We start from the raw sequence: 24377 nt of genomic DNA on the forward strand, positions 1-24377 counted from the left end.
AGTTGGAGCTAGTAAACTACCTCGACTACGTCTACTCTCACGTCTCCTGTCTCGTTGTTTTCTAACTCCACAGGGCACACATTTTTCAGTTTTATTTGAAAGTTAGTGAAATATGCAAAAAATCTTAATATTGAATGTGAAAAAGATCTCCAGCACTACATCCCTTCAGTCAGGCTGTGGGGATGGGTCAGCTGGGCTGAGTAGGATAACTTTGGCAGACGGCAATGCTTAAACACTTAAAATTATCAACATCTGGTGTTCAGGATGAAATGGCTATTTTGTTGTTTGGCTTCTTTCTTGAAACATTTTTGTATATCCATCATTTATAGCTAAGTAATGCTTTTGTAGCATGAGAATTCAGGGGGCAGGTAGGATCGAAACTGGGTTCCCCGCACCACGGGCGACTACGTTAACCAAAGGGTCTGACCCGTTAGCCAATGGGCTAGCAAGTCTAGGCATCCGTGGTCGTACATTGTTACACTATACTGGAGGAACACCAATCAAATGTATGATCAAAGCTGCCTGAGTAGTATTTGCCATTACTTTTGAAGTTGGCATCTGTGTGTTTCCAGGGTATTCAGCTTCAGACACACTACTACTTAATACACACATACTTGATAACATTCAAAGGGGTGTATTGTAACGTGTGTGTCTGTGTATAAATGTATTTATGACTATGGTAGGTTTACAATGTATGTAAGTGAGTGAGGAAGAGAGACCCCAAACAGACAGATGCCTCGTAAAGGCTATAATTTATGGTAAAAAAGAGACCAATAATTTACAATATCTTGAGAAAAACATCTGAAAATCATCTAAAGTTTCACTCCAGAGGTTGCTCATTTCAAAAACAGAGACTCGCATGACGTCAGGGTCAGACTATGCATGCGGCTTGTGTAACTAGTCAAGCCCAAATAAATTCTTGAGAGTGCATGCAAGTTATACGAATACACTTAAAGCATTCACAACTGTGTCACAATTGGACCATGCATCGCATTTGCTTTGTAATCACTTACAGTCAATGACAAGTAAGTGTCACTACCCTAAGGTCTCCATATTTGCATCAAACATCATAAAACCAATTTGGACCTTTTAGAACATCGAATTTAAATAGTAGAACTTAATTGGAGCTCAATGCATAACACCTTGACATTCAAAACTGTAATCTCTACCTTGGAAAACGTCTCTATGCATGCTCAATAATCCAGGTAAGAAAACCAAAGAAAGTTGAATCAGTTCATCTGGACACAACGTTTATTGACAGAAATGTTTCATCACTCATCTAAGTGACCTCTTCAGTCTAAACTGACTGCAGGTATCCCCACCCTTATAAACAATACAGTGGCATAACAACCAAAACCAACGATCAGTTTCATATGCAAATAGGCATGACCATCAACTAGAGTTTCAATGGCCATGTGTACTATTCACAGAGGGATGTTTGCAATCACAACATTGTAAGATGGCAACATACCAGGTCTCCGCAATCTACACCCATCTACATGCCAGTGGCCACTCTTTCAAGGATGAGGATGTGCACATCCTTGATAGGGAGGAACGCTGGTTTGAACAGGGAGTCAAAGGGGCCATCTATGTGAACAGGGAACAACCATCCCTGAACTGGGGGGTACATCTGTCATCATCTTACAATGCTGTGATTGCAAACATTCCCAAATTTTCTGTGAATAGTACACATGGCCATTGAAACTCTAGTTAAAGTTCACGTGTATTTGCATATGAAACTGATCATTGGTTTCGGTCGTTATGCAACTGTATTGTTTGTAAGGGTGGGGATACCTGATGAGGTCACTCAGATGAGTGATGAAATGTTTCTCTCAATAAACGTTATGTCCAGATGAACTGATTCAACTTTCTTTGAATATCTTGGAAAATGTGCACATCTGCAAATGGAGGCTTATTCAGCACCATAGCTCTCACAGCATTGCCTGTAAAGGAATAAAAGTAGCAAAGCTGATGATGTACCTCCAGACCACATGCTGGGGCAGCCTGGCCAGGGCTCCGGCAAGTTTGTGAGCAATGTCATGGGAAAGGTACTTGACCCCAGCTCCAAATGACACCACAACTAAGCCATGCTCCGCTGTGTCATTCACCCATGTCTCGAACTCCTGTGGGAATGAGAGGAAGAGAGTTTTAAAAAAATACTGCATTCATTTTGTGCGGAATATTTCTAAGTCACACAAATATCCACCCTAGTCCATAAATTTGTGTAGTATGTCTACCCATTGAGGACATATTTTCCAAAATCCTAAAAATTATTTTTTGATCCTTACCCGATTTTTTTCTCATTCTGCAATAACCCTACACAATAGTTCTTCTCAGCAGTCATGTACTAATTTAATAGTAGCTTCATTCACTTCCTCATGAAAGTGATTCAAGTGTAGAAACTTTTTTTTTCCTTTTTGGACCAATCGCTTGGCAATAAAAGAGTTTCCCTAACTGTAAAGCATCTTGACAATGAATTCCATTCTCTGTGCAATCTAGTCGTGCACGTTAGCACTGACGGTTAAAGATAGCAGGGTCTCATTTATAACCATTGCGTATGCACAAAATGAAGCCTGAAAGATATGTATGCCACTTCCCATGCAAAATTTATGATCTATAAAAACAAATTTGATGAGAGGATTTGCACAACTGTATGTAAATGCAAATGGTGAGGTGGTGAATTGAAGCCAGATTGTATAATGATGCCTCTCACACATTTAAGTCCAATTTATTCATTTATTTTGGCGCACACCATTTTTGGCTTTTGTGCGCACGTACACTTTGAGTAAAGATCCTACACATTGTTTTATGAATGAGACCCCAGGTCTTTAAATTGTAATAAGAACTATATGACATTAAGATTGTTGTCAATGAAAAACACTGGAGAGATGCTATTGCAATGTTATAAATAACTTTGCAGTAATGGGATTATTTTTGCATAAATATTAGCTATTTTCTTTAAATTCTCCCATAAGATTCGTTTGTGACTTGAACATAAGTTTGAAAGACTGATTACAGCTTGCAAAATTTGAGTGAAGATGAGTTATTTTGAAATTGTTTCTTGGGCAAACAATTTTCATTAAAAAAAGAAAAGCAAGAATTCAATGGACAAAATAAAAAAAAATCTGTGTTCTGACGCAGAAAATGCTATCCAATAGATTAATCAGATATTTGATGATGATTTATCAATCAGTAAAGTAACCCATGTTCAAACATGTAAGGAGGGCCTTCACATGACTCAAGGGTTTAGAGGATTTAGGCTCACATCCACCCACATGAGTCAGGTATCAGATAACATGCCTCCGCCTTTTACATGTTTATAGCACAAAGAATACATGGTGGGCGTCTTATAGTCAGGAAAAATTATTAAAGATTTACCAGCTATTATAAATTAACATTTATCTTTGTAATGAGAAACTCTATTTGACTTACAGGTTAATAGTTAAATATGAGACGTGTTTGCATCCATCTGCTCAATTTCAAAAGACATGGACTAAAGCAAGTGCAATGCTGCTGTCACCAACATTTGGAGCTGGTGTATCTCTAAAAGTGATCTGTATGAACACTATTTGAATAAAATATGATGACGTGGCATAAGTGAATGTCAAAAGACTAGAAGTAGTAAGCACTTATCAAGCAGGGAGAACAAAAGCGCACCCATAAAATATTTCATATGTATGCAATAGAACAAAAAAGAAAAAGAAATTGGCCTGATACCAAATCAAGAATTATATGATTTAGGGGGCGTCCAGATAGTGTAGCGGTCTATTCCATTGCCTACCAACATGGGGATCTGTCTTGGTCAGGCATCTCTACAGACACAATTGGCTATGTCTGCAGGTGGGAAGCCGGATGTCGGTATGTGTCCTGCTCGCTGCACTAGCGCCTCCTCTGGTTGGTTGGGGCGCCTGTTCGTTGGGAAGGGGGAAATGGGGGGAATAGTGTGACCCCCACACACACACACACACACGCTACATCCCCCTTGCAAAATTCCTCACTGTCAGGTGAAAAGAAGCGGCTGGCGACTCCACATGTATCAGAGGAGGCATGTGGTAGTCTGCAGCCCTCCCCGGATCGGCAGAGGGGGTGGAGCAGTTACCGGATGGCTCAGAGGAGTGGGGTAATTGAGCTGACACAGTTGGGGAGGAAAAAAAAGGGGGGAAATATCAAAAAAAGAAAAAAATATGTATACGTTCTATTTTAACAATGAAATTGTTCTGGATGTCTGTTTGGTAAAAATAATTGAAATGTTAAAATGTAAGGTTTTAATAAGTTTGTTTCAATTAACATTGGGACCTCTTATCTCAAAACTTTAGCTATGTATTAAAGATCACTTGTTCTCATCTTGTTTGCCACTGGTCCAAAAGAAAAGTTGGCTAAAGCTGAACAGCTTTAGCCAACTTTAGCTGCTCCATAAAATCGTACAGGCGTGGCTACAATGCATCTGCATATTGGCATCAATGAACCTACACCCATGTAACACGTGCCTACTTTTCTTTTTTTTTTACAATATATTTATCAAGCCAAACAGAAAACATTCTAAAACTGAGAATATCAGCACAACACTTAAAAACAAGCAGTTACATAGTATTCCTGCAAGCTTATTCCTTCTAGTATGTGAATTGACAGGCTAGGCCATAATTCAACATTATTGTTTATCACCTTTCAGTTGCTCCCCGTTGCCCACTGCTAACAGTGTGTGTGTTTGGATGGGTTAAATGCAGAGGAGGAATTTCCCCACGGGAATTAATAAAGTAAATCTATCTTGTATCACTGAAATTCAGATAATTTCATATCATGATATATGGTTTTGTTGTCTAAATTAATGTTAATGAAAATCAACTACTGAAGGTTTCTCACAAAATGAGGTCTGAAATATATATATAAACTTTTTTTTTTTTCCCCTTTTTCTCCCCGATTGTACTTGGCCTATTACCCTATTTTCCGAGCTGTCCCGGTCACTGCTCCATCCCCTCTGCCAATCCGGGGAGGGCTGTGGCTGTAGACACCCACGTGCCTCCTCCGATACATGTGGAGTCACCAGCTGCTTCTTTTCACCTGATAGTGAGGAGTTTCGCCAGGGTGACATAGTGTGTGGGAGGATCACGCTATTCCCCGCAGTTCCTTCTCCCCTATGAATAGGCGCCTCAACCAACCAGAGGAGGTGCTAGTGCAGCGACACAGACACATACCGACATTCGACTTCCCACCCGCAGACACGGCCAGTTGTATCTGTAGGGATGCCCAACCAAGCCGGAGGTAACACGGGGATTTGAGCCAGTGATCCCCATGTTGGTAGGCAACGGAATAGACCACCGTGCCACCCAGATGCCCAAGGTCCGAAATATTTGATGGAATATCATTTGAAAACTATTTTTGGTTTAATATCATTACAAAGAATTCAATGTGATTAACTTCAGTTGGGTTCTTAAATATGGTATGTTTGCACAAGTAAGCAGTTCCATGATATACATACATACACTCATATATAGATAGATAGATAGATAGATAGATAGATAGATAGATAGATAGATAGATAGATAGATAGATAGATAGATAGATAGATAGATAGATAGATAGATAGATAGATAGATAGATAGATAGATAGATATTGTGTGAAATTCCCTATGATTATCAGATAGATATTTTTTCATATCACCCGGCACTAAGTGAAGGCCACAATGAGGCAGTGAAAACTGGGGAAAGTCACATTCCTTAGCAACAGCGATGACAATAATGAACAGAGACCTCCACCCCCAGAAAAGGAATGCTGAGTATGTTAACCCATCATGCCATTAGCTGATCAAGAGGGCTTTTTCATTGGACAGATGTGGAAATGGTTCCAAATTTGAGGAAAAACACTTCACTTTGAAATGGGGCAGTGTGTGTTTGTGTGGCGGGGTGGGGTGGGGTGGGGGACAGGGGGCAGGTTGGAGGGTTAAAATGTAAAGGTCTCATTTGAGAATGGGAGGGAAGAAGACAAGGTCTGATAATAGGAGATGAGGACAAAAAGAAGGAGGGAAGAGAGAGAGAGAGAGAGAGAGAGAGAGAGAGAGAGAGAGAGAGAGAGAGAGGTCCAGCTGCAGTGGCTGAAGCCCGGCACTGGCACGGAGCTGCCTTAGGCAAACAGTGGGCCTTGTGTCTATGTGGCATAGCCCTACTGTCCCCACAACGCAGCCTCAGTGTTCCGATAAAGGAGTCTCAGTGTCCTCAGGGCCCTGCCGAGAACAATGGTCTCGTTTTCCCTTCACTTCCATTATGCCCCCCCTTCTTCCTCAACCCTATGCTGTACAATGCTTCCTATTGGCTGGAATGGCATTCTAAAGCCCCCTGCATTAGATACTGCCGACCCGCGCACTTGCTGTCTCCATCTGAACAAATAGAAAATCTATGGATTGTGCATTTAAACCAATGAGCCAAAACCAGCACTGCTATCCCATAAAGGCCTGCTCTGTGGCAGGGCACTCAAAAGGGGGATGCTGAAAGAGAATGGAGTCACTGAGAGCAAGCGTAAATACTGAAAAGTACCGATAAGCAAGTCAGTGAGACTATAAAAAAAGACAGCAAGGAGCAAAGGTATGGAGAATAAGGCATCCGTGAATGCAGGGAATAGTAATACATTTTCATGTATGCGAGGAAACTGAGTTTCGACATACATAGTCACCAAGGCACTGTGGTTGCTGTAAGTGATGGCTTAACACCCTTTCTGAAAAACCTGTGTCATGAATGGGCTACTTTCGGCTCCCAACTATCCATGAAATGAATTTACATGCTGGGTTTTGAATAATTAGATTGCTTTTGTCAACGGAGAATAGTTTAGAAAGTGTGTAGCATAAAGCAAAAGGATTAACACTAAAAAGAACTGTAACCCTTTCCATCCTATGCATCGAACCATGCATTTCTATAGTGACAGTCAAGATTTAGGAGTAATGAATTGTTCATTATAGCCTTGTAACTTTGTTACTTATGGCATTTGCAGTTCTTCCTATAGTGCCCCATTCCTTGATATTCCAACACTCATATCAAGTTTTACTTAGTTTATTTACAGTTCAAACCACAGGCTTGAAGTGATACCAGCAGTTACCAGGAGGCTACCTTTAGACCAGTGATAATAATATGCCATGGACAGCCATGTCTATGCCAGTTTATTTCCAACTCAACTCTACAGCAGCAGATTTCAATGATTTAAATACCTTCAACCACACAGATGGCATAGTGAGATCAACTGGTTGGGTTGGAAAGAAAACCTGCATACACATGGTTCTCCTTGGCCTATGATTGAACATCGCTGCCCTACAGTAGAGATTTACAGGGAAACATGTATCCTGAGAAATAAAGTGTTGGCATTAGCAAGAAGGTACAAAAAAAGTTGCTTCACACAAAAGACAAATATACAACATCCTTTTTGTTTGACTTGTTTCTGCATCTGTTTTGCTCTGTGTGTGTGTACACATCAATCGGGGTCTTTTTCCCCTCTCCGTCTCATACTACTGACCTGTGGCAATGGGTTGGGAGGTTTGGTGAGGATGCCCCCTATGTATACCACATGAGGAAGGGTGGGCCTGGGGAACTCCAGTGCCATATCAGTACAAAGCATCCACAGACGGCTGCCCTGCACCAAGTCAGCCATGGCCACCTTAGGCTTCACCCCATACTTCTTCATTATCCGGTCATACTTGGGTAGTGCAATATAGTGGACTCCAAAGCGCTGCACTAGATAAACAGCTGTGTTGGTGATTCTCTGGATCAGCGACATGCGGTCTGTCAGCAAAGAGTTGAACTCAGGTACATAAGAAAGTGGTGCTGGGGCCCCCACTTCAGCAGGGTACCACAGTCCTGTGCTGAACACAGCATACTTCACACCCAGGATGTGAGCGATCACAAAACCACACATTTCGTTAGGGTCCACCAGCAACAGGTCAAACTTCGCCTCTTTGAGCCGGGTCATGACCTCATCGCTGCCAACCACAGCATCGCAGTTCTGAGAGTAGTGATCCAGGATGTCAAAGAGTTCCAGAAATGTTAGACGACCAGAGAAAATGTTACGGACTTTGGACTGGAGGAAGTTGTCTGCCGTGCTGCTGTTGAAGATTCCTGGGTAGCGTTGGAAGTGGTAGTGAGGGGAGGGTGGGATATTTCGACCCTCTGAAACCAGGAAGTGGGTTTCATGGCCCTCTTGGTGCAGTGCTGTGGCCAGTGTCTTGAAGATGTAGAGGTGTGACTCAAACATAATGGGTGGGACCACAATTAACTTAGCAGCCCATGATACACTGGGACTCCAGGAGTAGAGGCCAAGGAGGAACAGTAAAGGTGGCAGGTGCATGGCTGGAGAGACAGAGATAAGATCGAAGTTAATATGACAGCACATCAAAACCAAAACTAGAGGAGTGCACTGCACTCTGCAGTAGAGTGCAGATCTCCACCAGGCATATGTTATCTCCCCTTCTCCAGTGTTCCAACTTGGCAACAAACCACCCCTTTTTTGCCTATAGGGAGAAGGGAAATAGACGTACCCATGGACAGGAAAACTAGTGCCATTATAAAACTTTTGTGCAGTGCCCAAGTCGATTGAACAGGAAATATGGGGGGGGGGGGTTATATGCAGCGCTCAAGCTAAAAACATCAACCTAATAAAAATGTTTTGCCTGTCAGTCTGTGGATGTGCAGCCTCCTAGGCGGACCCTCACATGAATGTGATCAAGTCTGACATGAGATAACAGAGATCAGGCTATCATAATTTCAAAGCCCTTATTGAAAGACTTCAAAGTGTTTAGTCATCACAGTTTTCATGATGTAAAATGAATGAAGGTGAATGGCTGTGCTGCTGACTGACATTCATTTATTCTAAAGCAACAAAACAATGGTAAGAAAATACTTCAAATGTGTTTAACCATCGTGGTTTTCATGATATAAAATTAATCAAGGCAAATGGCTTTGCTGCTGATTGACTTCATTCATGAAACAATGGTAAGAAAACATAGCTCAGCCATGGGAAATGTTTTATCGTAACTACTGAGATGATTTCCAGCTGTGACTGTCATTAATCTTACCTTTAAAATTGTATTTTTATAGTGGAGTTTTTCCATAGGAAACTATGGCACTTCAATGTGAGGGCGAGGTGAATAAGGTGAATTATTTTTGGTTCATCCAGTGTTCCTCCAATTGTCCTGTGCTGAGATCAGGAGTGATTGATTTGCTGCCTCATGAAATACGATCGCCTTTTTGTTTACTTTCAGGACTCATACCCGGATACATTATGTTTCGTTTTGACACTGTTGCTGCCCGATCTAAGCCACCCATAGATGGGAGTCGTGCATGCACATGGTTGACTCAGATCAAGCAGCGACAGACAGCAGCGTTGTTCGAGTGAGCCAGAGTGAATCAAGAGAGAGAGCAGCAATAGTAAGAAAAAAACGTTTTTTGAAGGTTTTGAATCACTACAACCACAAGAGTTCTTCATCATACAGTCATAACTGTGCAAAGAAGAAAAAAAATAGGTTGATAGGTCCAGTAGTTTGCTAGATTAGCAGTGGACAGATACACACACACACACACACACACACACACACACACACACACACACACACACACACACACACACACACACACACACACACACACACACACACACACACACACACACACACACACACACACACACACGACCAAACACAATATCCCCTCCAGGCTACCCCCTGGCGGGGATAATAAATGGGACATTCAATGATCATTAAAATGCAGAGGACATTTCCACAGCCAATGATACATGGCCAAAGTTGCACCACAGCAGATTTAGATGCTGAAAAAAAAGTGTCTCCCCTCCCCCAACTTGTCAAAGTGAGAAATAATATTTAAGAGCAAATGACAGGAACGCAATATAATTAATTCAATACTGAGACTCTCTGAGTGCATTATCAAGTCATGATGGGACTTGGCACTTCAAATCACTTTGCTTGCTTTTTGCTGTGTGGGCATATCAGCATATCTCAAAGCATTAGTGAGGAAACTCACATACATAAACACTTAACTGACGCAGATAAGAAACTGCCCAATGTAGCTGGGTGTTTGTCTATGATGTGGTCTCTTCAACCCTTATCTGCTATTTAAACAATCTACTATTTAAACAGTAGACCTGTACCTCTCAATGGTAACCTGATTACAGGAGGCTTACAGAACATGCACTCAAACATTGCATTCTGTCTTGTATGTAAATATACAAATGAAATGTTTAAGCCTTAAAATAACTGTCAGACTGGAAATGATTGTCAAGCTGCAGAGAAAAACTCCAATTTCCTCAGAGAGGATAGTGACACATGTGGATTGCATACAAGTGTATGCATATTTGTCTTTCGCCATTCACCTTTGCCCCTTTCCTCCATACTGCGCTTCAGCCCTTCATCCCTCATCCCACCTCACCAGCTACACAGTGGTCACTGACATGGTGTGGGTTGCACCAGCGTCATTCTAAACCTCCAGCCGCTCTTTTCACAAACGCTAATACAAAGAGCCATTATCACACTGCCATGCCATAGCCTCGGCCTTAAATGCCCACAGCCATTCTCTCTCCATCTCCCTCTCTCCTCTCCCCATTTGATAATCAACACTGAAAGATGTTCAAAGAAACCCAATAATTTTCCAGCTTTTGCTAATCTACAATGACTAACCGGTGCTTTCTGTCAGGTGAGAGACTTCAATTTGTGGGCCGATAGGTGCATCAAGTTCTGTAATAGACCTTCCACAAGAGTGAGTGTGCAATGAGGAAATATATTTAAGTTGTACTGAAAAGCCATGATTTACATTTATGCCAGACAAGAGGCTTATTTCTTTCTGATTGAAATTATATTTACCTTGGGTTAGACGTAATCTTACCAATCTAAATCATGACTGAAAGATAAGAGCTCCTTTCGGGGTTACGATTAACCTGGTTAATGTTTTCTACTGTCAGCCCCAGATGACATGCACAGTAAGTAAGCGAAGAACAATATGGTCTTCAGGGGAGCAATACTTGTTGATCTCATCACCGTTACCACAGAATCTATATCAATTGGCAAAGCCTGAAATAAATAACATATTGTATCGGCCATCTGTTTAACCCCTATATGAAGTTGCTCTCCACAAACTGCTGGGGTCTGGGTAAGAAGAGGACTCATGATGGCAGCCATTTTATATAGCATTGTTCTGGGGATACCGTTACAAACACTTCTCCGTGCAGACTGTTGACTGTAACTATAGAAACCAGCCACTGTCTGCTGAGGACTGTGATGCATCGTGACTTAAGTTACTAACCACAGAGTCTAGTTACCTAATATGCTGCATGGGCTGGCAAATTTATTTCTCCCAAGAGAATTTAAGGTTAAGAAATGTTGAAGTTGTACACAAAAAAGCATCAAAAAAGAAAGGGTAAGTCTAATGGACAAGAAGTATTTGAATAGTGTTTCTAAAAAAGTCTACCCAGCTTTGTAAATACATCCTTTTTTTCCCTTAAACGATATATGTTCTTTAAATTTACAGACCTTCCAGCCAAATCAATGGCATTTGTTCATGGCTTGTCAATGTGCTATTCCAAAGTCTGGCTATTGGATGTAAAATCTGCAGAATCTGCCTTACAGCCAAGCTTTATGTGCTACCCACCAAAGGGAGCATTAAGTGGTCAGGCCTTCTTTGTCAGATGGAAAGGTCATTAAAATAACCGAAAGGTAATAAGCACTTTGTGTAAACCAAAACCCTCTTCATCTACAACCAATTAGTTATGGTACAGTAGTACAAATGGAGTTTGCAAACTGATCAGATATTTGATCATCCTAGATTCATGGTCCTGTATTACAGAATTTGCCAATGCAGATTATCAAACTTTGAGGGACTGAACTGAATTTCCCCAAAGCTTCCATTAGAAAAATTATCATTCATTCAGGCCGACCTAAAACAGTCATTATACAGTGATTATCCCTCTCTTAACACTCTAATCTAGACTACCATACTCTCAGTTTAGCTCTGTAGGAGGAGCAGTCTTGCTGCCTCTGCAGTGAGGGTTCATTAACTCAATCTCCCCTGCTGACTGAGGAGCTGTGAATTACAAGCACGCATTCATGCCAATTCAGCACGAGTTCATGCTTTTGTTTTTACCTCACGTTTTTCATGTCTTTCTTATGGTCTGCCTACTGCTGATAAGTCTGATGTATTTCTCCTGAGGGATGAGAAAATGTGACGGGTAGTGACACTTCATCTTTGTTTCGAGATGGAGGTTAACTGTGCAGCCAGGCTATTCTGTTGATACATCGGTCTGTAGGGGATATCTACACTCATGAATTTAAAATAAAGACTTAACCACACATTGTTTATGCCTACCTAAATTGTCCTGGTTGATTTGAGGTCAATATCCAAGAAATGAAGGTTAATGTTTTGTTCTATGTAAATACGTGGAGATCCTCTTCAGGCTTGCTGAAAAACACAAGACGGTGGAAAATCATTTGACCTGGTGTTATTAAACTACCAATGAAGCTGTATTTCATCGCTTTGTCATCCATTTTAATGAACAACCATACAGTCACTCACTCACACACACACACACACAAACGCACAGATCAAAGCACAAATAAGTTATTATATCAGTTGTAAATTAAATCTCACAAAGATAGGACATAAGATAAATTTCCTCTATTACACTAATCAAGTCAGTGTAATAATATAAAGTTGGCATCTAAAGTCAGGATGTGATTTCTTCTGACAAGGTGAAGGTTTTTGTGAATTTCTTTACACAGCCAGCATTTGGGCTAATGAATCATATACATCACCATGTACATAGCAGAACATGACCCCCGCTTTGCTTTGATCTTTTCCTCTGATCAAATCAACAAGTTTGAGTGTCTTTTTCTCATAAATCTTGTAATATGATGAGATTTACAGTTAATAGCTAGCGCCTGTTGCTCTTCCAACAGTGGGACCTTGTGCATTATTCTATGTACCCTTCCTAGGCAATGGTTATCATGCAAATGCACAGCCGTCTGCAGGCCTTAAAACTGAGAAATACAATCATCAACCAGATTAAATGATCACTCCCTAAATCCACCCTTTGACCTTCCATGCTTGATTTATTCCCTTTTTTTCCACTTGTCGACTCATTTTAAGTTTTCTCTCCCCCCTTTCTGTATGATTGCATACAATCATCCTGTGTCCCTTCCCTGCCTTCCTTTTTGCAGAACAAGTTGGACAGACTTTGACTTTGCTAGAATTGCCACAGGCTATTCTCTCATTACGCTGGTGAAGCTTCCTGCCTGCATTAAAAAAAGGGGAAAAAAAGGAAAAGAACAACTTCATTTCACAATGTGCTAGGGGATCCAGACAGGTTGGAGGTAATAGCTTGGGATAAAGTCACACCTGCATATTAGCTGAGGATGGGTCAGGCGTTTAACCAGCCAACACCGGAGGGATCTAACAAGGTAGAAAAGTTTTGTCCTGAATCGCAGAATTATGATTTTTGCAAGTGAGGAGAATGAAGACAGGCGTGTTTCTGTCTGTGATGTGTGCTGGCTGATATGTAAGATATGACCACAATACTCATAAGGGCCTTCACACGATATCTATCTCCCGATACCCGTTTACATTTAAACTATATGAAATGCCACGTTCAAGAATCCAACTGAGGCTCGTCACGTTGAACTGTTTGATAATGCAACGTATAATTTCAAACCAAAACTAGTTTTCAAATATCGCTCCCTTAAAACAGTTCACTCCTTCATTTTGTGAGAAATTTTAGGTGGCTTTTACATTCTCTTTATCGTTAATCTAGACAACAAAATCGCCTATCACGACATGACAACATCAAAATTAAATCTCGATACAATTCTGTTGAAAGACAATAAACAACTGAATTATTGCTCGGCCCTATCTAAACGGCCCATACGTTATATGCATGTTTAGCCCATACATACCTCTGACATTAAGGCCCAACGCTGTGCTACACACGGATGGTCATTATGAAGGCTACTAGCATTTCAACAAGAGAATCGATATAACAACACGGCCAACACATCGAGGCCTAAAGTTCAACGTGCAGAACTAAAAGGCCGCATTCAGTCCGTATAACTTGCAACTTGACAAAAGCGGTTTTTCATAGCATCTCGTCAAAATCCACGTCGCTTAGTGACAGCAGGGCGGAAACTTGAGGGGCCGCGCGGGATGCGCTCGTGAGACCGACTCCCGCGGTCTGCCTCGCACCTGCGTTCACAGCAAGAGGGAGCAGCCGGTCGTGGTTTCTTGTGTGATCTTTATCAGTTAACTCTAAACAGTCTCAAATTACGGAAAATCAAGGAGTCGATAGAAGACTTCGTAAAAAGCCGGAAAAGAAACGACAAGTCACTACTGAAAGCTAAATCTACCTGCTCCTGTTCTGAAGGAGCAGTCAGCCCAACACACACCTGTTAAAACCTTACCTTGTTAGTTGGGTTGTGCCCGGGAGTGAGATTTATAATCCGGAATTTGTTCACTAACTTTTAATCAAATAGGTGGGTTAGCGAAAACGTGTTGGAATATTTTTTTTTTTTTTATTATTGCCTACCTATGGCTGCAGGAGATTTGGGTCCCAGTGGATCGAAGACGAGCGTAGGGAATACCAAACTCCGTGTCTTTGGGAGGGCGGGACCACAACACTTACCAGATGGAAAGAAAGGGAGGAGCAGAAAAAGGAGAAGACTGGTTGGTCGTGTGAGGGACAAAGGAAAGGACATTTGCCGAAATTTCACCTGTTCCATGTTGATGTTGTCAACACTGCCCATACGTCCTGCCAGAATGACGCTGTTTGTTGCTACTGCGGGACAGAACGGGCAAGAATGGCAGCCGGTGTCAACATGTCATTTAATGTGGAAAGTGGGTGAACGTTTTCACCTTAGGCTACGAGGTTTTGCTGATTTTGAGAAAGATTGCAATAGAGTCGAGTGTAAGAAATTGGCAATGAAACTTGAAACGAAGCCACTGCAGTCACTTAACTCACCACTGAATCTGGGCTCCATTCAAAGATGATTTTACTACTATGAAAGTGTGTCAGGTTTGTTTGTTTTGCCAGTTTTGATTTATTTTGGCCGTCTTCCTATATCTACCTATATATCTACATATCGATCTATATATGTCATCCCTTATTTCTATTTTACCCCATCATTTAGCAGACCAAACAAAGACGTGTATGAATCTTGTGTGCGTGCGTGCGTGCGTGCGTGTGCACGTGCCCGCGAACGTTTACGTGAGATCCCGTTAAACTTTGATGAATCAGGACTGGAAGATAAAGTTTCTAATGGTGCTGAAATTTAGCACCATCTTCAGTAAAAAAAAAAAAGGCATTTAATAAAATCCTCTGTTACAGTACATCTCTGAAATATTGTGAACGACACATTATCCACAGCCGCTGTCGTGCTGGGCAGGCCCAATACCAAACCCGCTGATTCAGGACACTCTTCCTATTACGATGGGTAATGGGGAACACCTCATCCATGGGCGCCTTCATGCAAGGCTTTATCGGGTCTTAAGCCTCCCAAGGCCCAGGCTCCAACCGAGAACCAGGAGCCTTGCCGGACATGTTTTCCCAGACGGGATGTCGGACTATTTGAACCGGCTTGGTGATGCGTTTTTACACATAGAACAAACAATGATTCTTAAAAAATAACCGTATTTGTTCTGTGGCAACCTGAGGAATCTGTTTCGCAGCTGAAATCCACGTTAGTCCATGGGCCAGAGCCCAAAATTTCCTATTTCGGTACACTCAAGGTGGCAAAACTTACTTATAATTTTTGAAAGGATCCATGTCTGTAGGTGATATTTTGGTATGATAACCATTCCTGAGTGGCAGCTGTATCAGTTATCAGCTCATGAAGTTAACCAACCCCTAAAGTAAATTGCATTTTAGACGCTGGTGCATATCCTGGTTTAGCCTCATGGTCAGGACATTTTTCAATGTTCTATAATATTGTCTTTGGTATCATTTTAAAGGGGACCTTCTTAGCTTTCATTCAAGCCCTGTTGTGGATATTTCTCACAAATATAGAGGTCACTTGAGCTCTTCAACCCGTCAATAACACACATCTTTCTGCAATGTTCGCCTAAACTATATACTTTCTTTTAGCCCTGTGGCATCTAGGAATATCAGGGACACAAAACACAAAAACTGGAATACTCACAGGACTGTAAAGATTCAGGAAATGTATAATATACCCATACTATTTCATTGTGTGAGGTGATTGTGAACCTAAATTAGAAGGGCATTATTACTAAGAAACTAACTAGACCAAAGCCAGTTAGACCATGGGTCAGACCAGATATCGATATCACCCAAGGTGACACAACTTCACTGGTGCCATTTTATTTGGTACACTAACAGAAGTAAAATAATACATGATAACCTTTCCAAATGAGCAGCTATTTCATTTTTCTTTCAGGAAACCTGTTTCTGTGCCTCTCACGATTGTGTATTTGCCCAGATTTTTACAAATATAGCATTTCAACACCCCTGGTACTGATTAGCCTAGCTTAAACTCTGGGACAGTTCTTAGTTGGCCAACAACCAAGGATAACCAGTACTGTGTACTTCCATTCATTGTGCTAAGCTAGGCTAACGTGCAGCCAGATAGCTTTCTACTAAACACATATAGAGGAAACTGGTATCTATCTTCTTGTCTCACTCTGGAGAAGATTGTAAGCTAATTTCCCATAATGTTAGCATGTTCTTTTAATGTATATGTTAATATGATTAGTTAAAGTGGCTACGAGGAACTTTCATCTTGTGTTGATTTTAGCGGCCTCATGTGGACAAAATACAGCTGTTGCATAGCAACTAGGTAATGTATCTATTTGTGGCTATGTAAGATAAATAATGGTAATATGACGCTGGTGAAGCAAAGTAAACTTTGTTTTAGTAGTGTTCATACACCTAAGTTACATGTATTTGTTTGTATGTGGCAGGTGAAAACTGACTGAATATGGCCACTGGTGAACAAGCAAGTTTTTACCCAATACCAAAGCGCCCACGGGTGGAGTGCATTATCCACTGTTCTGATGATACAGATAAGCTGGTTTCACTACAAAGTGTCGACTCATGGAGAACTCTGCTCAGGGCAGCTCAGATACGAAATCATGCACCAGTTTTGAAACTGGCAAAAGACATTCCTGAGGGACAGATTCCAGCAATCTACTACCACAGAAAGTGTCGCAGTATCTTCACTATGAAGCAAATTCTTGATGGCCTCCTTGCAAAAGAAAAGAAAAGTTGTGTCTCTGCTGAAGAGAAACAATCTAAGAGAGTAGCTCGACATGCTCCAAGTACATCTAGGACTTATGATGCAGAGTGCATATTTTGTCAGAAAAACAGCAAATATTCCAAGAGACAGAATACGAGAGAAGTACTGGTGCAGTGTCGAGAACTGCGAGCTGATGCAAAGATCAGGAGTGCAGCCACAAAGAAAAGGGACAGCAGAATCCTTGCCATTGTGAGTAGAGACCTTGTAGCAGCTGAAGGGCACTACCACAGGTCATGCTATAGACTTTACACCAAAGAAGAGGTTTCCAAAGGAGAGGTTGCCAGCAATGAAGATGATGATGCTGCAGCCCAGTATGAAGCTGCTGTGAATAAGGCATACAATAAGCTGTTCCTCTTCATCAGGATGGAGCTTTTTGGCAATCCTCAAGTGATGACGATGACTGATCTCTCTTCTAGACTGGTAGCTTCAATGAACTCCCAAGGCATTGCCCAAGTCAAGGAATCAACCAAGAAGCACATAAGGCGAAACCTGGAGAGTGAGTTTGCTGGAGCCTTGCAGATATTCCCTGATGAGAAAGGAAAATTCCTCCTCTATCCCGATAACTTGTCCATGAGGGAACTTGCCAAAGAAAATCCGTCTCTCAAAAGGGAGCTGCAGACCCTGAAAAGTGTCAGTGCACAAGATGTTATAGCCAAAGCAGCCATCAAATTGAGAGCAGACATTAAAAGTCAAGATGTTCCTCAAACCTGGCCGCCTGAAGTCAAACCAGAAGCAGAATGTCCTACCATTCCAGAGTCGCTCATTATCTTCCTGTACTCTCTACTCACAGGCTCAAATGATCCTGATCATGCATCCCAGAGAGTGCAGTGCCTTCTGCAGTCATTTGGCCATGACATAGTATATGCAGTGACATGTGGATATACCAAGCCTTCCAAGCACATTGTTCTGCCATTCAGTGTCAAATCGTTGACAGGAAATGTAGAGTTGATAAACATCCTCAACCGACTTGGTCACAGTGTGTCCTATTTACAGATGGAAGAGATCAACACTGCCCTGTGTCTCCAGAAACTCTCATCATCAGGGAGTGGCATTGCCCTTCCAGCTAACATCCATCCTGGCATATTCACAACTTTAGCCTGGGACAATATCGACCGTCTTGAAGAAACTGTCAGTGGTGAGGGAACATCTCACAGAGTCAATGGGATTGCTGTGCAAGCAAAGCCAGTCAACCCACTTCCTGTCCAACCCATGCCCACTGTTCCCAAAACAAAGAAGAGAAGCATTGATGGACCCCCACCAATGTTACCAACTTACAATGCTGGACAACGGGTAGGGCCACCACAAAGCAAAAAGTCAGATGCCGATACTGCAGCCAATACTAAGCTTGCCAGAGAGAAAAACCTTCTTTGGGTCCTAGCACGCATGTCACAACAAGAAGAACAGTCAGTCAGCAGCTGGACAGGCTTCAACATCCTGACTCGAGGAGAGATGACGGTCATCCCCAACAATATAGGCTATCTGCCTACCATCAATGCTCCAGCGACACAAATGTCTACTGTCAACGAGGTGCTTAACCAGTCACTGAGCATCATGCAGTGCTTAGGCCTGAGGAAGATTGTCTGTGTCTTTGACCAAGCCCTGTATGCGAAGGCTGTCGAGATCACATGGAAACACCATGACAAGTTCCATGATATCATCGTTAGGCTTGGGGTATTCCACACCATCTGCACACTGCTGGCAATAATAGGAAAGCGTTTCCAAGATGCTGGACTCAAAGACCTCTGCATTGAGTCTGGCATGATTGCAGAAGGCTCAATTGCTGGTGTTATGGATGGCCGCAAGTACAACAGGGCAGTGCGACTACACAAGCTCCTGTATGAGGCTCTCATGCGACTGACCTTGAATGGTTTCCTGTCCTGGTTGGAAGAAATTCACAGGAATGACATGGTTCACCTGAATGAGACACTGAAGACCATTGACAGCCTTGGGAAAGAAGTCTCACAACATGCTTTGAAGGAGGTCCTCGAGAACAGCTCTTGTACACGCATCATGGATCTATTTGAAGTCTACCGTGAGTTCCTTAGAGGTGGAAACGGCAGCCTCTCGAACTTCTGGATGTCCTATTTGGACATGGTTGAAATCTTGTTGGGGCTCATCCGAGCATCCAGAGAGGGAGACTGGATGCTACACTTGGCTAGCATTCGAGCAATGATCCCATGGTGCTTTGCTTATGACAGGATGAATTATGCACGCTACCTCCCCTACTACTACGCCCAGATGTCTGAGCTGCCCATCACACACCCAGATGTGTACACAGAATTCATGGAAGGAGGCTCCTCAGTCCAACTGGGCTCCACCAATCCCTTTGGCCGAATCCCTGTTGACCAAGCTATAGAAGAAACGGTGAACAAAGACACCCAAACAGCTGGAGGGACAAAGGGATTCAGCTTGAAGCCAGGAGCTGTGACCAAATATTATCTCACAGCTGAGTATAGAAGCATGTACCTCAGACAGCTGAGAGACCTGACAGGTCAGGGCAGGTGCAAATGGTCTCATCCAGATCTACAGAGTCCAAGGATCAAGAGAGATGAAGCAGATGTCCAGTCTCTCATGGACTTTATGGAGAATAACTGGCTCAATCCTATGTCCCCTGATGAGATTGATTTGGTTAGCTTCTCCACTGGCAACATGGCTCCACCTGATGTGACCATAGATCTCTTGAGAGCTCTTGAGAAAGGAGAAGAGGCCTACCAAGCATTCCAGCAAACAAGGTTAGATGCAGACCCACCACCTGTGAAATTCCACGACAAGATGACCAAGCAAAGTCTGAAAACATTCTCCAATGTCAGCACAAAACAAGCTCATGGAAAGAAAGCACAGGATGTGGTTCTGAAGGCAGATAGAAACCTTTTCAGTCACATGATCCTGGTGGCTGAAAGCAGGAAGGTGAATCTGAAGGATGTCCTTGCCTACCCATTGGGCCCACTACCATGGGCACTGGCAAATGCTGATGGGTCCTTACGAAAAACAAACAAGGCTGCACTTGCCAGAGAGCTTGAAAAGAATGTATCTCCTGCAGAAGACATCCCAATCCCATCTACTTCCATCATTGATGGGATGAGCCTGGTCCAAAAAATGAATGGCAACAACAAAACCTTTGCACAGGTGGCAGAGTCAGCCTTGACCCAGGTCCTCCATGAGGGAGCACGGAGTGGGAGGATTGATGTTGTTTTTGATGTCTATCACCAGACTTCGATCAAAGATGCTGAACGACTGAACCGGGGTGGAGACATCACTCTCCAGTACAAGAATCTTGCAGGGGGACACCACGTCCAGCAGTGGAGAAAATTTCTGTGCAGTTCCTCCAACAAGACCAGTCTCATCAAGTTTCTGGTGGAAGAGTGGAAACTCCCACGATACAGAGCTATGCTGCATGGCAAGGTGTTGTACATGACCTGTGAGGAAACCTGCTACAAGTTGACAGAAGATGGGTGTGAGGAAGCAGCAGAACTGCACTCCACACATGAAGAAGCTGACACCCGTCTGCTCCTGCATGCATTGCATGCAGCAAATGCGGGCTCAAAGTCAGTTATCATCACAGCTGAGGACACTGATGTCATGGTGCTTTGGCTTGGCTTCCAGAAGGACATCACCTGTCCCATCTACCAGAAGTGTGGGACTCAGAACCGCACACGGTTTGTCGACATCACCAAACTGGCAAGTTCACTTGGAGACAGCATCTGTGACAGCCTAATTGGCTTACATGCCTTCACAGGCTGTGACACTGTCAGTGCATTCACTGGTCGAGGGAAGCTGAATGCCCTGAAGATAGTGAGAAAGCACACTTCCTGCCAAGAGACTTTTAGTCAACTGGGACAGACATGGAATGTGAGTGATGAGCTGTTCCAGAAAATTGAGCAGTTCACCTGTCGGATGTATGTTGCTAATAGCAGCACTGCTGAGGTGAACAAACTGCGTTACCAGCTCTTCTGCACCAAAAGGGGAGAGGTTGAGTCCAGCCAGCTGCCACCATGTAGAGACTGTCTCTTTATGCATGTTCAACGAGCCAACTATCAGGCAGCAATATGGAAGTGCTGTCTGCAGGCTAACCCTGTGGTGCCAAGCCCTACTGAGTATGGATGGACAGACGATGAAGGCAAGCTGGCCATTTACTGGATGCGCTCCCCACCTGCACCAGATGTGGTCTTGGAAATGCTAACATGCAAGTGTGTGCATTCATGCATAATGCCAAGCTGCATGTGCCTGTCAAATGGACTTCCATGCACAGACATGTGCAGGTTACAGACCTGCAGTAACCAAAAACAGCAGGATGGTCCAGAACTGGACTTTAAACTTGGGGAGTCAGATGATGAGAGAAACGAGCAGTTTGATGAATGACAGTGTGATGATTCTGATGGTATTACTGTGGTAGTAGTCTATTGATGCACAGGATGTTGATTCTGGACTTGGTTACCCAGAGCTTGATAACAATAATGTAAACACATTCACATATACCCATTACCCTACCCATTACCATTACATATACCCACTAATGATATGGGATTACATGTATCATTGACTAAGTATATGTAAATGTCAATGTTGTTTAAAATATTAAAATAGTTCATTACCTCACTATGGTATTCCTTTTTATCATGTATTTTGATTGTGTATTTAAACAAATGTATAGAGACCAGTTTGTGACCTAACTGGCTTTGGTCTAGTTCTCATTTAAGGCTCACAATCACCTCACACAATGAAATAGTATGGGTATATTATACATTTCCTGAATCTTTACAGTCCTGTGAGTATTCCAGTTTTTGTGTTTTGTGTCCCTGATATTCCTAGATGCCACAGGGCTAAAAGAAAGTATATAGTTTAGGCGAAAATTGCAGAAAGATGTGTGTTATTGATGGGTTGAAGAGCTCAAGTGACCTCTATATTTGTGAGAAATATCCACAACAGGGCTTGAATGAAAGCTAAGAAGGTCCCCTTTAAAATGATACCAAAGACAATATTATAGAACATTGAAAAATGTCCTGACCATGAGGCTAAACCAGGATATGCACCAGCGTCTAAAATGCAATTTAGTTTAGCGGGTGGTTAACTTCATGAGCTGATAACTGTGATACAGCTGCCACTCAGGAATGGTTATCATACCAAAATATCATCTACAGACATGGATCCTTTCAAAAATTATAAGTAAGTTTTGCCACCTTGAGTGTACCGAAATATCGTCTGGCCCATGGACTACGTGTGGTGTGGTGTGGGAGAGGGAGCTGAGTTAACCTTCGTGTAAGCAACATGCAAGGAAGGAACGATGCTTATCAGATGAAAAGAGGTGGGGGGAAGCGCTTTGGGGATGAGTTCATTGCGGCTCTCCTGAAACTAAGGGCTTAAGAGCCAGACAAAGAAGTAAGTCTGTTTATATGGTAAACACACACACACGCACACACGCACGCACGCACGCACGCACGCACACACACACACACACACACACACGCGCGGAATACAAAGAAATACGGAAGAGGTGGGAGCGTGGAGCTGCAATGCATATAGTTAAAAACAAATGGTCATTTCTTCTGTAACACTGATCCATTTGTTAAGGCATCTCCCCCCACCCCCACCTCACTCCACCATTCTCTGTCTCTTCCATGCAATTACTCCTCCCTCCCTCTCAGCTCCTCTTCTGTGCCGAGTCATCACATTATGCCACAATGTAATTTGCCGATTTAATGGAACATCAAATCACTCCTTCGAACTGGCGAGTTGTACGTGGTTTGAGTGTTTGCCATCGGCCCCCTCGTTTGTCTGGAACCGGTTCCCGCCCCGCCCCCTCTCTTTCTGCACTCTTTCTGTTTCACTCTCTCTTTCTCCCCCCCCCTTTACATCCTCAACCCCCCCCACCCCACCGGCACCCCCTGCCCCCCCGCCCCGTCCAGATATCAGCTGTGGCGTTACCTGAGCTCCCCATCAATACTTAAACGTCCTGGGACACCCAATCTGCTGAGGATGACAGCACTCTCCCATCTAGAAAGACGGAGGGGGGTGGGGGGGTCTTTAGGAACTGGTGGGGATGGAGGTTAAGGAATGGCATATTTTGGCAAAGAATCAGAAGATGGTGAGACGGAGAGCCATGTTGGAGAATGGACATGGCGAGGATATGGCAAAGGAGAGAGACAGAGAGAGACAAAGACAGAGACAGAGAGAGACAAGGAGACAGAGATAGACAGAGACAGAGACAGAGAGAGAGAGAAGACGAGTGAGCTGGGCTGGGAAATAAAGCTTGAACATAAGAGAAGGTGATCGGACATGTGTCCTTACTCTGACACCGGTAAAACTGAATTCAGCTCAACCTTCGTACTCCCTCTAACTTGTCTTAACGACATGCGTAAGCTTCCCACACCGCCATCATCCTCTCTGACGCTCTCTTGGCCAGTTCACGCTTGTAAATTAGATTCTGAATGTTTATTCAAATAAAGGTTTGAACTTTATTTAAAAAGATAAATTCAGCTTGACACCATATCTCTTAGTATCGATCCATGAAAAAATATGTGATGACTACAAGTAACACAAGAAATCATATTTGACATTAGAAAAAGTGGTAAATGGGGCCAGGTACCTTGGCGGTATTAATCATCTGGTAAGTATCGTTGTAAAGCGCTGTGCATAGTCTCTCCTGCCATCTAGTGGACCAAGATGAGAAATTGCAACACGGTTGGGAACAGGAGCCAGCTCTGAGGACTGTCAACTCATCGTTTTCTTCTATATTTGGTTTTCCCATAAAAAAATATTTTGGAGGGACATTCTATCTTCTATTCTAAAACAATGTATTGGTTTTTTTTAGGTTTGAGCACATTTTTTGGGAGTATACACTACCGTTCAAAAGTTTGGGATCACCCAAACAATTTTGTGTTTTCCATGAAAAGTCACACTTATTCACCACCATATGTTGTGAAATGAATAGAAAATAGAGTCAAGACATTGACAAGGTTAGAAATAATGATTTGTATTTGAAATAAGATTTTTTTTACATCAAACTTTGCTTTCGTCAAAGAATCCTCCATTTGCAGCAATTACAGCATTGCAGACCTTTGGCATTCTAGCTGTTAATTTGTTGAGGTAATCTGGAGAAAT

At 42.6% G+C, this 24377-nt stretch overlaps 1 protein-coding gene across 3 annotated transcripts in view; it reads right to left on the reverse strand.

Annotated features, from left to right (window-relative positions):
• ugt8 (UDP glycosyltransferase 8) overlaps window positions 1-14567 on the reverse strand; it is a 40146-nt gene extending 25579 nt beyond the window's left edge. For 2 of the 3 annotated variants that reach the window (XM_056280131.1, XM_056280129.1), the window contains exons 1-3: window positions 14430-14534; window positions 7496-8325; window positions 1981-2123 (exon numbers count right to left, since the gene is read on the reverse strand). In XM_056280131.1, the coding sequence (XP_056136106.1) occupies window positions 1981-2123; window positions 7496-8323 (971 nt within the window). In that variant the 5' untranslated portion in view covers window positions 8324-8325; window positions 14430-14534. Of the gene's footprint in view, window positions 1-1980; window positions 2124-7495; window positions 8326-14429; window positions 14535-14554 lie in introns of those variants that run through there. The other variant, XM_056280130.1, reaches the window with a different exon arrangement.
• Window positions 14568-24377: the final 9810 nt, after the last annotated feature.

This window comes from Lampris incognitus, chromosome 5 (assembly GCF_029633865.1).
Source record: "Lampris incognitus isolate fLamInc1 chromosome 5, fLamInc1.hap2, whole genome shotgun sequence".
In the NCBI taxonomy this organism is placed as follows: domain Eukaryota; kingdom Metazoa; phylum Chordata; class Actinopteri; order Lampriformes; family Lampridae; genus Lampris; species Lampris incognitus.